The sequence below is a fragment of the Cetorhinus maximus genome, chromosome 10 (genome assembly GCF_964194155.1).
Source record: "Cetorhinus maximus chromosome 10, sCetMax3.hap1.1, whole genome shotgun sequence".
NCBI classification, from domain to species: Eukaryota; Metazoa; Chordata; class Chondrichthyes; order Lamniformes; family Cetorhinidae; genus Cetorhinus; species Cetorhinus maximus.
Window position 1 is genome coordinate 127,961,726 of NC_135888.1, and position 14,819 is coordinate 127,976,544.

At 48.5% G+C, this 14,819-nt stretch overlaps 1 protein-coding gene across 2 annotated transcripts in view; it reads right to left on the reverse strand.

Annotated features, from left to right (window-relative positions):
- Positions 1 to 14,819, reverse strand: part of LOC144686004 (uncharacterized) — a 93,458-nt gene that overhangs the window by 57,647 nt on the left and 20,992 nt on the right. For both annotated transcript variants that reach the window (XM_078551121.1, XM_078551120.1), the window contains exons 3-4: positions 5,356 to 5,697; positions 242 to 511 (exon numbers count right to left, since the gene is read on the reverse strand). In XM_078551121.1, coding sequence (XP_078407247.1) covers positions 242 to 511; positions 5,356 to 5,697 — 612 coding nt within the window. The remainder of the gene's footprint in view (positions 1 to 241; positions 512 to 5,355; positions 5,698 to 14,819) is intronic.

Sequence of the window (14,819 nt, forward strand, 5' to 3'; positions counted from 1 at the left end):
ATGTTTATTTGAAACCTACAGTCTGCAGCAACTGCAATTACTTCAAGAATTAGCAGAACTTGACTAGAAGTGGTGTTTGAGGAGAGAGAGGTCAGTTTTTTGTTCATTGCTGATATGTATACCAGAACCCCACATTGTGACTGTAAGCATGAAGTGCTCATGATTCACATGTATGACTACACTTCTCTGTCCCAGTTTTATGTTAGTAACTCCGAATATCCCGAGAGGAAACTGCACTTACATTTGTCCATAGGAAAATATGCATTTCTTGTGATAACATTGGATCCATTTTCCTTCACTTCACATTCATACAACTTTCCATCCTCTACTGTAACATGTTTGACTATCAGATAGGCTGTATTATTTAGTCGGATTTGATCAGTTTTCCTCCTATTCTGCTGAGATGAGTCTCTCTGTTTCCAGTGAAGATTGACTGTATCCGAGAGTCTGGAGATGGTACAACTGAGAGTGATGTCACTGCCCATTATAGGCCTCTGGGAATCGGTCTCAACTGGAAAAACAGATCAGTAAGAATTAATGTAATTAGTGGCATTTACAATCCAATGATTAGGTTCCAATTGATCCAACACGGGATGTGCTCTTCATCAGCACTTGTTGGAGGTGTCAGCTGTGGCTCAGTTCATAGCACCCTTGCCTTTGAATCAGAGGGTTGTGGGTTCATGTCCCACTCCTGGAAACCAAGAACTGTGATTGTACTCAAAAGAGTTGCAATCTGTGACTGTTGATAACTCGAAAAGAGTATCAGCACTTGTAACTTCCTGCATTAAAGGGTCAGACCAGTTTAAACACAAGTGCATCTTACCAGTAGAACAACACAGTGGGGATGACAATTCTCGGTCCCCATCCACCAGCACAATTACCATTCCTGGAGTCATAGAGTGATTATTATGGTACAGATTCATGTTTAATTTATGTTGATTCTGTGTTGAAGTAAATGTTACAAAAAGAGAAATCTTGTTGGTAGTTTCTTCTTTGGGGGTTATTCGGTAAATTGGTTGTTTTATTTTATGGTTCCCCACCGGGATCGGAACAAAACTGGGGGCTCAAGTATGGGATTCAACCCAGTGACTGTAAAAGAGATTCACTGGAACCTTCCAGCATTTAAACAAACAAGATTTCATGTTTGCTTCTGCTGTATTGTGTTGGAAAATCAACCTTTGGGGCACAAGCCTTTGTTGAAAGGGAGGGCCTGACTGTCAGAGAATTAAAACACTTGAGAAAAGACCATTTCGAGGCTGTAGTCAGAGCAGAGGATTAACAGAAGATCAGGGCCTAATATGGACAGATCTTTGAAGAATTGGTTAGGCACTTGGGGCTCAAGGAAGAAATGATTGGTTCCCTTAGGGATCGAGCACAACTGACCAGAATTGGAAAAGAAATAGAACTCAGAAAGATTGACTTAGAAAGAGAAAAATCAGCAAGAGAGGAAAGAGATGAGGAAAAGAGATAGGGAAAGACATGAAAGAGATAAAGAGAAAGAGAAAACAAGTTCTAAAAGCTTGAAATGGAGTATGAGTTCTGATTACACAAACTTGAGTTGCTGAGGAGAAGTGAGGCTGTCTCAGAGAGAACTCCCCTCAATTTTGATTTGGCAAAGAATTATTGTTTCCTACCTAAATTAGTGAGGAATTACTGTAGCTAAAATAGAATGAAAAACTGAAGTCTGGATTTTGGCAGCCAGTGTAGTGAAATAAAGATACTCTCATTGTCTCAAGTTTTACCAGAGCTGACCGTATCATTTCCTGGGGTGTGTGAGTGGCCGGGTGAAGGTGACTCTGGGGAATTTGCACCGTCACGACTGTCAGGGGCAGAATTAAGGAGGTTCAGCAGAAATGTGCTTTTTTGGTGATAACCATCTCCTTGGAACTTAGATGGAGTAAGGCTGTTGTCAGAGGCTACGTGATGATTAAACCCTACGTGACTGAAAGGAATTAAACTCTACTTGAGGAAGCCAGAGTTGTGAGGAACTTTAGGTTCTGCCCAAGGTGCCAAACACGCTGGGGGAGCTGCCAGTAGACCTTTGCGATCTATTTTTGTTGTATTGGCCATGTAAAGTGTAATTTAAAGTCCCTATTGAATACAACTTGCCTGTCCATTCATGATTAATTTATGCTGATGTTGGTTTGATTTTATAGTAAAAGTTTTTTAAAAGTGAAAACTTGTCCATTGTTTTCTTGAATTTAAGATCATTTGGGAAGTTCGATTCTTTCACATTGTTTGTCTCCATGGGGATTGTAACACAAAGAGGCTATTCGGCCCATCAGGCCAAGCTTACATAGTTTGGAATGGTATTTATGGTGATATTTATGGAGTCCCAACAAAATCAACAGGTGCTGGCAACTCACTGGATGTGCTGGAAATGTATTACCCATAATATCTGTTATCCAGCTCTACTCTGTCATCCATGTGCCTAGACCATTACAATAGGACCACCCAATGGATGAGGGTTTGGGTGGTTGGGGGTCAGGAGGGGCAGTCGAAGTGTTGGGAGGATAGCTGTGTAAGCCAATTCATCATTTAATTGTATTTTATTAATCATTTTTAATCATGTGACTGCTTTCATTTCTTTCATATTAATGAATGTAAACTGGTTATGGGGGAGACCTGTCGGCAGAGTTTGTTTCATGGTGGTAGAAGGTGGAGCTATGGAGGGAGAATTCTGACCGAAGACATCGCTGATGCTCATAGTGAACATTAAAAATAAAAACAGTTTCAACTAAACAGACAAAGACATATCAGGGCAGGTCCCTGAGGTGGTGGTTTGCCACAAACACTTCACCTACAGAAACTGAACTAGGCGATGGTCACTCAGAATATGTCGATGGCCTTCTTCCTGCCCCAGGTTACAGTAATCACACCCACTGGAGATACCCCCTGCCCCTGTTGAGTGTGGGATATGATCACATAGAGGTGGTCCTGGATGGCCAGGGTGGGATTAATAATCCTATAGGACAATTTGATTTAAGGTATTGAATTATATGCCAAAGCCCAGGGTCAGGAAGATGTATAAAGACACAGCCCTCAAGGACCTTGTTACTGCAGTCGGTAGAGAGGCCTGGTCAGACATTCCAAAGTCACGCTGCGAGATCTGTTGAAGGACTGGCCACATGAGATGGACCCGAGCACGTGGGATACCTAAGCAACCAGTATCATTGTGAGTGTGTCCTATTGCTTAGAGATTTAATAGAGGTGTTTCACATTGAGTGAAACAGTATCCCAAGTTGTTGGTCGGGACAAGAACTTCTAGACCAGAGCCTTACAGTTATAGGGGAGGTGGGGAGTCAGAAGGAGTGGGGTTCGGGGGTTCAGTATCTTATTTAACCAGGGGTTGGACTTGGTTTTATTCTGGTTTTAATTCTGCTAAAAGATTTGGAACCAATCAAATTCTCTGACATAAATCGGAGTTTCGGATGGTTCCACATGCAGGGTTGTTGTCCAAAAGAAGCCTAAACTTCAGGGCAATTCCTGTGCAATCCTTGCCTGGGGACGGCTTGGGGGGGTGGGTGGGGAGGGGGGGACGGGGGAGCGGGTAGGGTGTTGCTGAGCAGATCTTCTGGGTTACCTCCAGGTTATGACCCACAGTGGAATGTAAGTTCTGCCCAATACCTCTATAAATGAAACCCAGTATTGGATATGCTTTGCGAACTGCTCTCAATATTCCCCAACAACTTCAAACATCAATGTGCATGAATTCCCCAGTCAGAGGACTGGTAACTCAGCAGTGTCAGCAGTGCCAACTGGGCCGTGACCCCCTTTTTAATATTAAAATCCCTCCCCCCCTAGGCTGTCACTGAGAAGCCGTCTTCATTTAGCTGGTGGTCTCTCCACACGGCGGGGAGTCGATCCGCTGATGGCAAAATGCTGATGGCCTGGAAAAATGGAGTTTAATAGGAATTTACATATTCCAATTGGGTTCCTGCCTCCTTGTGATGGGCAGCCTGCCCGATTCTGTTCCCACCATCAGTAAAATTCCCCCATGGCAGGACATGGTCGGGGAGATAATCTGCCACAGATCCCTGTGAAATCCTGGGCACACCACTTCCATTCCCACCTCCTGGGGACAGGGAAAATTCTGCCCTTTGATTCTCTGATTTTCCCTCTATCTCACAATGATGAGAGTTATTAGCACAAGGGAGCTATTTGGTAACAGAATTCAGTACATCTTACAGAGAGTCTGTCAGTGTATAGACCATAATAGTGTCTATGGGGTAGATTCCTCAGTTTGTTATTTCTGGTTAAATTATCAATATTCTTTTACTCAGGTTGACCATTTCAATAGGAACAATGAACAGAATCTTTCCCCTGATAATTATAATGAGGGATGTGCATCGCACTGGTTAATATAAAGCTTCTGGGCTAATTTTCATGCCACACCCCCACCCCCAGCCCTGTTTCCCGAAACCATCCCACCCCTGGGCCATTTTCCTGGAGGCAGCTTGGGAGTCAGGTAGGCTACCCAAAGTGGGAGGTGTTAAAGGCCTATCAAGGCCAATCAGCAAACTCAGACTGAAATTTTCCAGTCGGTCTGTGGGCCTCCTGAGGCCTGGGGGAACTAGGCCAGCTACCTGCTGGCTACCACCCGGTGGCTGAGCAGGGGGACAAATACTCAAGACTGGCTTTCAGGTCCTCCCCACTTGCACGGCCACAGCTGCAGCCATAGGCCACACTGTAGAGGGTTCCACTTCCTCAATTGTGATCCAATTGCTGGGACAAAATTTTAATTTAAAAGATTAAGGAGTTTGGAGAAGGGACACCTCAAGATGGATGCAACCCCTCTCTCTTACCGGAGCTGCAGGCTGCTGTTTTATCTGATCCTCCCATTGGCCCTCAGCTTCGAGAGTCCAGCCACCATCCACAAATAGCAGGCTAACCCGCCCTCTGGCCTCTAATTGACCAATTCAAGGAAAATCACCTGGATAAAAGTAAAATACTGCGGATGCTAGAAATCTGAAACAAAAACAGAAAATGCTGGAAAAACTCAGGAGGTCTAACAGCTTCTGTGGAGAGGAAATAAAAACAGAGTTAGCATTTTGAGTCCATATGAATCTTCTTTAGTGTCAGAAGGATTGGAAACATTAACTCTGTTTTCCTCTCCACAGATGCTGTTAGACCTGCTGAGTTTTTTCCAGCATTTTATGTTTTTGTTTCAAGGAAAATCACTGCTGGGTGACTGTGCCCATATAGGGGCAGGATTGTAAACCCCATTTGACCCAAACGTCGGCGTCCCGACCCAAAATCCAAAATCCTGAACCATGTGATCCCGGCAATCTCTCATCATTACACCTGAAATTATTTAGGGAGTCATCGTTTTTTTCTGTATTTTGTTCCACTCACCTTTGATCCCAAATATTTCATAACGTTTCAGGATTTCATTTCTCGGCTGTGTCTGAGTCAAGGTGAACAATCCAGCAAATTGAATTCTAGGATTGCGAATTCTCAGATTAATGGTATTCCGATCTTTTATTATCCTCTGGAACAACTCGCTGGTTGTAAATTGTCTGCTCCATTCTGCACTCCACCTGCCCCATCCGTCTCTCCGAAAAGTAACCAGCTGTTGGATTTCTTGCCCTGAGTGTGGTTTCCATTTCCAGACAACAGGACTATCTCCAGGATTGTCTGGTCCTTTTAGTAAGATATCACCTCCCTCATCCAAAAAATAAATATGATTTGTGTTACCTGTTAGAAAGAAGAAATGAAAGTATTTTAATGGTAAATCTCAAATTCTTAATCCAATTTCTTAATCCAATGTTTGTAATAATTCATAATAAAAGCAGAATACTGCAGATGCTGAAAATTTGAAATTAAAACAGAAAATACTGGGATAATTCAGCAGGTCTGGCAGCAACTGTGAAGAGAGGAAAATACTTACTATTTTGGCTGGAATTTGCCGTCCCCGTTGATGTCGGGCGTCATGGTGGGCGTGAGTGAACAATATGGCGAGAAGGCCAAAATTCGGTTCCACTCCGTTGTGAAACCAGCTTTGCGAACGTCCCCTCCACCCGTCAATGGGTGACCACGTTTCCTGCTGCTACACATCAGGAATGTCATTTTCATACATCTGCATATTATTATAAGCCCTGCCCACTAGAATCATCCCCCCGATGCTGGATCATCTGGGAATGTCGGCGAGATTATACGCCGACGTGTTTCACAGCAACATGTAAAAGACGGTGCACCTGGTGAGCTGAATTTCCAGAGGAACTCGGGGGCGAGTGTGCACTAACATTACACAGTGCTCGCCAGGGTCACCTGTTTGAACTTGAGTAACAGGCGCCACACATTCAGGCGAGGGAACAGGCATTTTGCTATTTCCCGACTGGCTGACTGTGCGGTTCTGGAGCAAGTGCTGCTCTGCCGTTGGTGGGGGGTGGGAAGGCAGCACAGCCTGATGGTGGTGCAGAAGTACATGCAGGGAGCGGGGCAGAGGCGGAGGGAGATGGCCACACATTAGGGAAACATTGTATGAAGTGACCGTTCCTCCACAGCTGAGACAGTTCAGATGCAGCCACATTGACATGCTTGGAGTCGGGCCTCTAGCTTCTCTTCCCAGTGAAGCAATGCAGAGGCATGAAAGTGCCACCAAATGCTCCTGAAATTTTCACCACTCGGGATCAAACTGCAAACAGTTGAGCAGCTTAGTGGACTACAGAAGAACTGGACGACAGGGAAACTCATACAGTCTCCTTACAAAAGCTAGTCATGGAGCAGTCACTAGTGGAGGCGCTCACAGCCCCTTGCAATGTCTTCATTCACTTTTGGACCAACCTCCCCCATGTTTCAAGCTAACAGTGCAGCCTTGCAGTGCAGGTTAGGAGAATGCCTGTGCCCGAGCTGAGAGCACAATATGCAGTCCAGTGGGCAAAGCTGCCGCCAGTTGGTCCTGTGGAGTAGGGTGGATGCAGGTGGGGTTTCGGGCCGCCATGCAGCGCACTGAACTCTGGTCATCCAAGTGGTGGCCAGCAGTCTCCGACATGCGTTAAGGGGCCTTCAGACTTAACCAAGAGAGGTTTTTAGTACACCCATGCTAACCCACGCGTCTCTCTCTTTCATCTGGCAGGAGCATGGAGTCTGTTGAACTATCTGTATACCTCGTGGTGCACAGAGAGCAGGGACGCAGGAGAAGAGAGCGATGGAGGCACCTGGGTGGGCAGGGGGGGTAGCAACACCCTCAGGAAGAGGCAGCTGGGGGTCCTGTGCATGGCGCTGATGAGCCACAGTGAGCCTCGCTGATTGGCACCCAACTAGACCCAGGGTCTACAGACGACACTTGTCCTTCCTGTAGATGAGTGAGAAACAGTGTCGCCGAAGACTGCGCATGACCAGGGAACTGATAAGTCACAGCTGCCAGTAACTGCAGGATTTGATGCCATGGAGACATGGAGAACATCCACTGCCAGTGGCCTAGAAAGTGACCGAAGCACTCAATTTTTACGCCAGTGGCTCCTTTCCGGAATCCACAGGTGATCTCTGTGGAATCTCACAATTCCACATACAATGGCATCCCGGAGGCATAGATTGGGGGCAGGGATTTAATGTAAGAGGTAGAAGGATGAGAGGGGAGTTGAGAAGAAAGTTTTTTCACCCAGAGGGAGCCTGGAAAGCACTGCCTAAAAGGGTGGTTGAGTCAGAAACTCTCATAACACATAAGATGCAACACGACATGGATGCTATTTTCATGAAGGCACACAGCTTTGTGCAATGAGCCCCAGATCAGGAAAGCCAGGATGAAAGAGCACTGGGATTTGCGCAGGTCTCAGGTTTCCCACAGGTGCAGGGTGCCATTGACTGTACTGATGTGGTACTCAGGTCTCCATGGCAACAAGCGGACATCTTTGTCAACTGCAAGGACTTCCACTTGCTGAATATTCAGCTGGTGTGCAACCACCACAAACGCATCCTACAGGTCTGCAGGCAATTGCCAGCGAGTGTCCACAACAACTATATTCTCAGCAGGTCTCAGACCCCTAACATCTTCCAGGGTCCACAGGCTGCAGGGTTGGCTCCTCAGGGACAAGGGGACTTGGCTGATGACGCCCGTGTGCCGGCCTCAGAATACAGCAGAGCGACGGTATAATGAGGCTCATGCTGCATCTTGCACCTTGCTGGAGCAGACCATCAGGATGTTGAAAGTGAGGTTGTGGTGCCTGGACTCTGCAATATATACTCCCCAGAGGATTTCATGCATCGTCATCACTGCTGCACCCTTCACAACCTGGCACTGCAACCTGGAGAGGAGCTGCCTGAGGAGAAGATGGAGGAGCTGATTGTCTCTTCCATTGAAGAGGACGTCAACAGGGATGAGTTTGATGAGGTACTCGAAGGGGAGGATGTCAGCGATGAGGCTATCGTGTTGTCCAGGTGAGGCAGGCACGTTCGGGAGGCCCTCATAGCTGCTAGATTCATGGAGAATGTTGTCGACTTGCCGTGAAGGGGCTCCATAGATCCTCACCTTGCATCTGTGAACATTTGACTCCTGTCTGGCTGATGACAGTGCACATACCCTCTGTGATAATCTCCTGTCATGGAGATGCAGCAAATGCTCATAGTCCCTACATTCCAGAAGGATGATGATGACACGCGGTGGAGACACTCCATAGATCCTCACATAGATTATGTGAATGTCTGGCTCCTGTCTGGCTTGTGGCAACCCTCTTGCGCTCTGTGAACAGGATCATATCATGGGGATGTTCTGGGGAAACTTTAACTTCTCCTGTTCCTATGTCATCCTTCATGAGCAGAAGCCTCCAGAACCACACTGTCACCGGACACAGATGCTGATGAGATGGTGGGCCAGCCACACTTCAAAGGTGCTGAGAGCACACAGAGAAAATGATGGTACTCTGTGCCACCGGCCCAGGACATTCTGGCAGCAATGATAAGCCCCATTGAGATGCAGGCATGTGTCCAGTGACAGTGAAGGCACCATCAGTGTGCTGGGAAGGTTGCATAAGCACAGGGAAGAGGCCTTGGACTGAGACACCTGCCTTTATCTTGTGCAGGAACCAAGGTTTCACCTCAGAGTGACACGGACACTGCTCACTAGAAAAAGGAACCATAGACAGGGAGACATTCTTGGGAGTTTATTTACAATCGTGAACATTATGTACAAGTGATTCACACCCGTGCCCAGCCTGTGCTTCCTGGTTGGTCTCAGCTGCAGCTCGTTACTGCTGAGCTGTGTCTGTTGCTGTGGTTGAGCTTGGTGCTGCCTGTGGCTGTTCCTGCTGCTGTTTTCTTGTGGCTGTTCCTGCTGCTGTTTTCCTGTGGCTGTTCCTGCTGCTGTTTTCCTGTGGCTGTTCCTGCTGCTGTTTTCCTGTGGCTGTTTTCCTGTGACTGTTCCTGCTGCTGTTTTCCTGTAGCTGTTCCTCTTTTCCTGTGGCTGTTCCTGCTGCTGTTTTCCTGTGGCTGTTCCTGCTGCTGTTTTCCTGTGGCTGTTCCTGCTGCTGTTTTCCTGTGGCTGTTCCTGTTGCTGTTTTCCTGTGGCTGTTCCTGCTGCTGTTTTCCTGTAGCTGTTCCTCTTTTCCTGTGGCTGTTCCTGCTGCTGTTTTCCTGTAGCTGTTCCTCTTTTCCTGTGGCTGTTCCTGCTGCTGTTTTCCTGTGGCTGTTCCTGCTGCTGTTTTCCTGTGGCTGTTCCTGCTGCTGTTTTCCTGTAGCTGTTCCTGCTGCTGTTTTCCTGTGGCTGTTCCTGCTGCTGTTTTCCTGTGGCTGTTCCTGCTGCTGTTTTCCTGTGGCTGTTCCTGCTGCTGTTTTCCTGTGGCTGTTCCTGCGGCTGTGATGTCTCCTGTGGCTGTTCCTGCTGCTGTGGGATTTCCTGATGCTGTTCCTGCTGCTGTTTTCCTGTGGCTGTTCCTGCTGCTGTTTTCCTGTGGCTGTTCCAGCTGCTGTTTTCCTGTGGCTGTTCCTTCTGCTGTTTTCCTGTGACTGTTCCTGCTGCTGTTTTCCTGTAGCTGTTCCTGCTGCTGTTTTCCTGTGGCTGTTCCTGCTGCTGTTTTCCTGTGGCTGTTCCTGCTGCTGTTTTCCTGTGGCTGTTCCTGCTGCTGTTTTCCTGTGGCTGTTCCTGCGGCTGTGGTGTCTCCTGTGGCTGTACCTGCTGCTGTGGTATTTCCTGTGGCTGTTCCTGCTACTGTTTTCCTGTGGCTGTTCCTGCTGCTGTGGTATTTCCTGTGGCTGTTCCTGCTGCTGTTTTCCTGTGGCTGTTCCTGCTGCTGTTTTCCTGTGGCTGTTCCTGCTGCTGTTTTCCTGTGGCTGTTCCTGCTGCTGTTTTCCTGTGGCTGTTCCTGCTGTTATGGTGTTTCCTGTGGCTGTTCCTGCTGCTGTGGTATTTCCTGTGGCTGTTCCTGCTGCTGTGGTGTTTCCTGTGGCTGTTCCTGCTGCTGTGGTGTTTCCTGTGGCTGTTCCTGCTGCTGTGGTATTTCCTGTGGCTGTTCCTGCTGCTGTGGTGTTTCCTGGGGCTGTTCCTGCTGCTGTGGTGTTTCCTGTGGCTGTTCCTGCTGCTGTGGTGTTTCCTGTGGCTGTTCCTGCTGTTGTGGTGTTTCCTGTGGCTGTTCCTGCTGCTGTGGTGTTTCCTGTGGCTGTTCCTGCTGTTGTGGTGTTTCCTGTGGCTGTTGCTGCTGCTGTGGTGTTTCCTGTGGCTGTTCCTGCTGCTGTGGGATTTCCTGTGGCTGTTCCTGCTGCTGTTTTCCTGTGGCTGTTCCTGCTGCTGTTTTCCTGTGGCTGTTCCTGCTGCTGTTTTCCTGTGGCTGTTCCTGCTGCTGTTTTCCTGTGGCTGTTCCTGCTGTTATGGTGTTTCCTGTGGCTGTTCCTGCTGCTGTGGTATTTCCTGTGGCTGTTCCTGCTGCTGTGGTGTTTCCTGGGGCTGTTCCTGCTGCTGTGGTGTTTCCTGTGGCTGTTCCTGCTGCTGTGGTATTTCCTGTGGCTGTTCCTGCTGCTGTGGTGTTTCCTGTGGCTGTTCCTGCTGCTGTGGTGTTTCCTGTGGCTGTTCCTGCTGCTGTGGTGTTTCCTGTGGCTGTTCCTGCTGTTGTGGTGTTTCCTGTGGCTGTTCCTGCTGCTGTGGTGTTTCCTGTGGCTGTTCCTGCTGTTGTGGTGTTTCCTGTGGCTGTTCCTGCTGCTGTGGTGTTTCCTGTGGCTGTTCCTGCTGCTGTGGGATTTCCTGTGGCTGTTCCTGCTGCTGTTTTCCTGTGGCTGTTCCTGCTGCTGTTTTCCTGTGGCTGTTCCTGCTGCTGTTTTCCTGTGGCTGTTCCTGCTGCTGTTTTCCTGTGGCTGTTCCTGCTGCTGTTTTCCTGTGGCTGTTCCTGCTGCTGTTTTCCTGTCGCTGTTCCTGCTGCTGTGGGATTTCCTTCTAGTCCTCAACTGGATCAAGAAAACCGCTGCCAAAAGGCTGCTGCTGTTGCTGCTGCTATTACAACCTGCTACTGCAGGCAGGGCCTTGTAAGGCCTAGCAAGGCCCAAAGAGCATGGGAGTGGGATTTTGGGGAGGGCCAGAAGGGAGAGGATCCGATTCCAGCTGGAGGGGGAGAACATTTGCTGCAAGAGGTCGATGCCTGGGACAGTAAAAAACTGTCTTTTGTCTGTCTGGTGGTCTGGTTGTCTGAGCAGGGAGGGCTGTGAGAAACTGAACTTTAAGGGAAAGGAGACCTGTACCCTACTCTGCCCTCCCTTGCCTCGCCTGGGTTAGCTAGCAGTGCCCAGAGGCAGCTGCATTTACAGACATTTAGCATCATTCCTGAACGATGCCAGGGCAGTGCTAGCAATGCGAGGGTCCTGGAAGAGAGTATCGCGACCGGGGAGATGCCCCTCTCATGGCGCAGGGCTGTGATTGCCCTGCTGCCTAAGAAGCGGGATCTCCGCCACCTGAAGAACTGGCGCCCAGTCTCCCTCCTCAGCACGGATTACAAAATCTTTGCCAGGGCAATGTCTTTTCACCTTGGCACTGTGCTGGACCACATGATCCACCCTGACCAGTCCTACACGGACTCAGGACGCACCATCTTTGATAACATCCATCTGGTCTGGGACATTATCCACTCTTCCCAGAGGACTGCTCCGTCAAACGCCTTCCTTTCTCTTGACCAGGAGAAGGCGTTCGACATGGTGGATCACAAGTCATTATTCGGGACTCTGCGAGCATTCAGGTTTGGGATGCATTTCGTGCCTGGATCCGACTTCTGTACGCTGCCACAGGTTAACGGGTCACTGACGGCGCCCCTTCACTTTGGGAGAGGAGTGCGTCAGGGCTGCCCCCTGTCTGGCCAATGGTGTTCTATCTGCATGGACCCTCTCCTGGTAGGGATTGGTTCTGCGCCAGCTGAGCATCGGGGTGGTCCTCGCGACAAAAGGCTGCACTGGGCCGCTGCTGAGGTTCTGAGTCTCCCGCTTAGGGAGGGCGTTCAGGCCCTGGTGTGCCTACACACCCAGATGGTGACTTTCCGGCTTCAGTCCCTGCAGCGATACCTTGACGTAGAGCAGCCTCCGAGATGGTGTGCCCTGGCGATGTATTTCTTCCTCCTGGTACACGGCCTGAATTATGACGTGCAGCTCCTGTTTGTAGAATGGGGCAGGGGTGTTGCGGGGGGTTTTGGGGGGGTGCCTTTGTGGTTTTTTGCAGGTGTTGCCCATCTTTTATGAGGACCTGATCAAAGTATAGAACATGGTGGCCTTGCGAAATGTTCCCGAGATTACCTTTGTAGCTCCAGCAACTGTAACATGGCCAAGACCAGAGGATCCTCATCTGACTCAGATTCAGCGGGTTTCTGGCTTCCAGCAGTCCTCCGAGTGCCAGGATCCTGGGAAGTCCCTGCCGCTGCCTGCTGTGGGTCTGACAGTACGATGTTACACACCAGGTTGTGATCCCGAGGTACTCTAGAACTAGGCCCCACCGAGGTGTGAGTCTCTGCACTGGTGGAGGGAAAGGGTGAGCACTGCAATGGGCCTTCAATTAGGGTGTCATCAGATTCTTCTCCCAAGGTTTCTTCAGTGCTTGAGTCGAGGACCTCGTTCGTGGACCCCCTTGGCTGCTTCCCAGATGCACCAGCGGGGAGAAGGAGAGAAAATTAGTGCATGTCAGGGGATTGCGGATCAGGGGAACTGCCTCACAGCATGGTTGTCAGATAGATGCTATACTGCTGGATCCTAACTTGGTAAAGCAACGCCAACATCACCATCAGCACAGGAACGGTCCAGATCATCGCCGGCCAGCGGGATGACTGTATTTTCAAAGCCCGTGAGGACCATGATTTCAGACATTCCTCCCCCAGTCTGCAACCTCCCCCATTTGTTGTTTGCCAGTTTGTCCTAATGAATGCATGTAAGCAGGATGCCTGCCGGGCCAGATAACAAGCATGCCTGGCATGTGTATGTGTGTGAGTGTGTGTGTGTGTGTGTGTGAGTGTGTGTGTGTGTGTGTGAGTGTGTGTGTGTTTGTGAGTGTGTGTGAGTGTGTGTGTGTGTGTGTGTGTGTGTGTGAGTGTGTGTGTGTGTGAGTGTGTGAGTGTGTGTGTGTGTGTGTGTGGTGATTGGTGTCATGGGCGGGATAAGGACACAATCCACAGGGTAAATGAACATGTTTGTGAGAGGGTGAATGGTAATGTCCCTTGATCTGGCAGTGAATGAGATCCCTGTGGATGTGTGATGGGTTTGTGAGATGAAAAGAGTGATTCACCCGAGCAGAAGAGAGGAGATCATTCATCCTCTTTTGGCACTGGGTGGCTGTCCTCTTTTGCAGGGTATTGGAGCTGACCACCACTGCCACGCCTCCCATGCTGGATTGGTGACCGTTCTTGCTGGTCTTCGCCCAGAGCGAGGGTAGAGGACATCACGACGGGGCCTCCACTGCATCCAATAGGTGCTTGAGGGAGGCGTTGCTAAATTTGGGAGCAGCATGTTTCCTCCCTTTGGCAGCCATCAGGCCCCAGCAGCTGCTGTCCCTTGAAGAGTGTTAGCTCTTTGCAGGGGAGGTCTTTAAATATGTTGCCCGGATTACTGAAGGCCTCAGGTGATGGTGGGGCAGGCGAATCAGAGGCTGCCCCACCACCAACCCAGCGTGTTTGCCAGGATTGAATTATTAATGAGGCTGGAAATGCTGGGAATGTTACGATATGGTATGAAAAGCTAACATTGTGGCAGGTGGGTAAAACATCCTTTTTAGTGCACACTTAGTGCAAATTTGGGATGATTCTGCCCTTTGAGTCGATATGACTCTTCTTCAGAACTGGGATCGGATAGAAATGTGATGAGGTTTATTCTGTTGAAAATGTGGGGGTTGCAGGTGGAGCAAAATAGAAGGTCAGGAATAGGTTAGAGGTCTGGAGAGATTAAATGACAAATATGTCACAGAACACAAGACAAAGACCATGGTAATAATAGCATTAAAGAGTAAAGCCGGTGTTAGTAGCAGAATAAAGGAAGTTGTTGGAACTTGCATTCCTCAACTCCTGAAAGAAAGAGAAAATATTTCTTGTTCAGGTGTTGGATGAGGCAAAGAATGAAATGGAACTGGGGACAAGGAGAGCTTTGAGATCGGGTGAGTGTGTGCTGCTGAAGGGAGAGGTCGAGTGTGTACATATGGCGGCAGATGTAGTAATTATAGTGTTAATTTACCTGTCATATTTTTATATTCAGCTAATAATATTGTCTTCATTTCAATCACTATTACAGAGAAAAACAGAACAATCCTATTATATTCAGTGTATTGATTATGAGAGTTAGCTGAATATACAACACGAATACACAAAACAATCAAAATAAAAAAAAGGGGATGTGGTTAAATCCTTAGACAGAAAATAAAGGTTCCAAATCTCCTT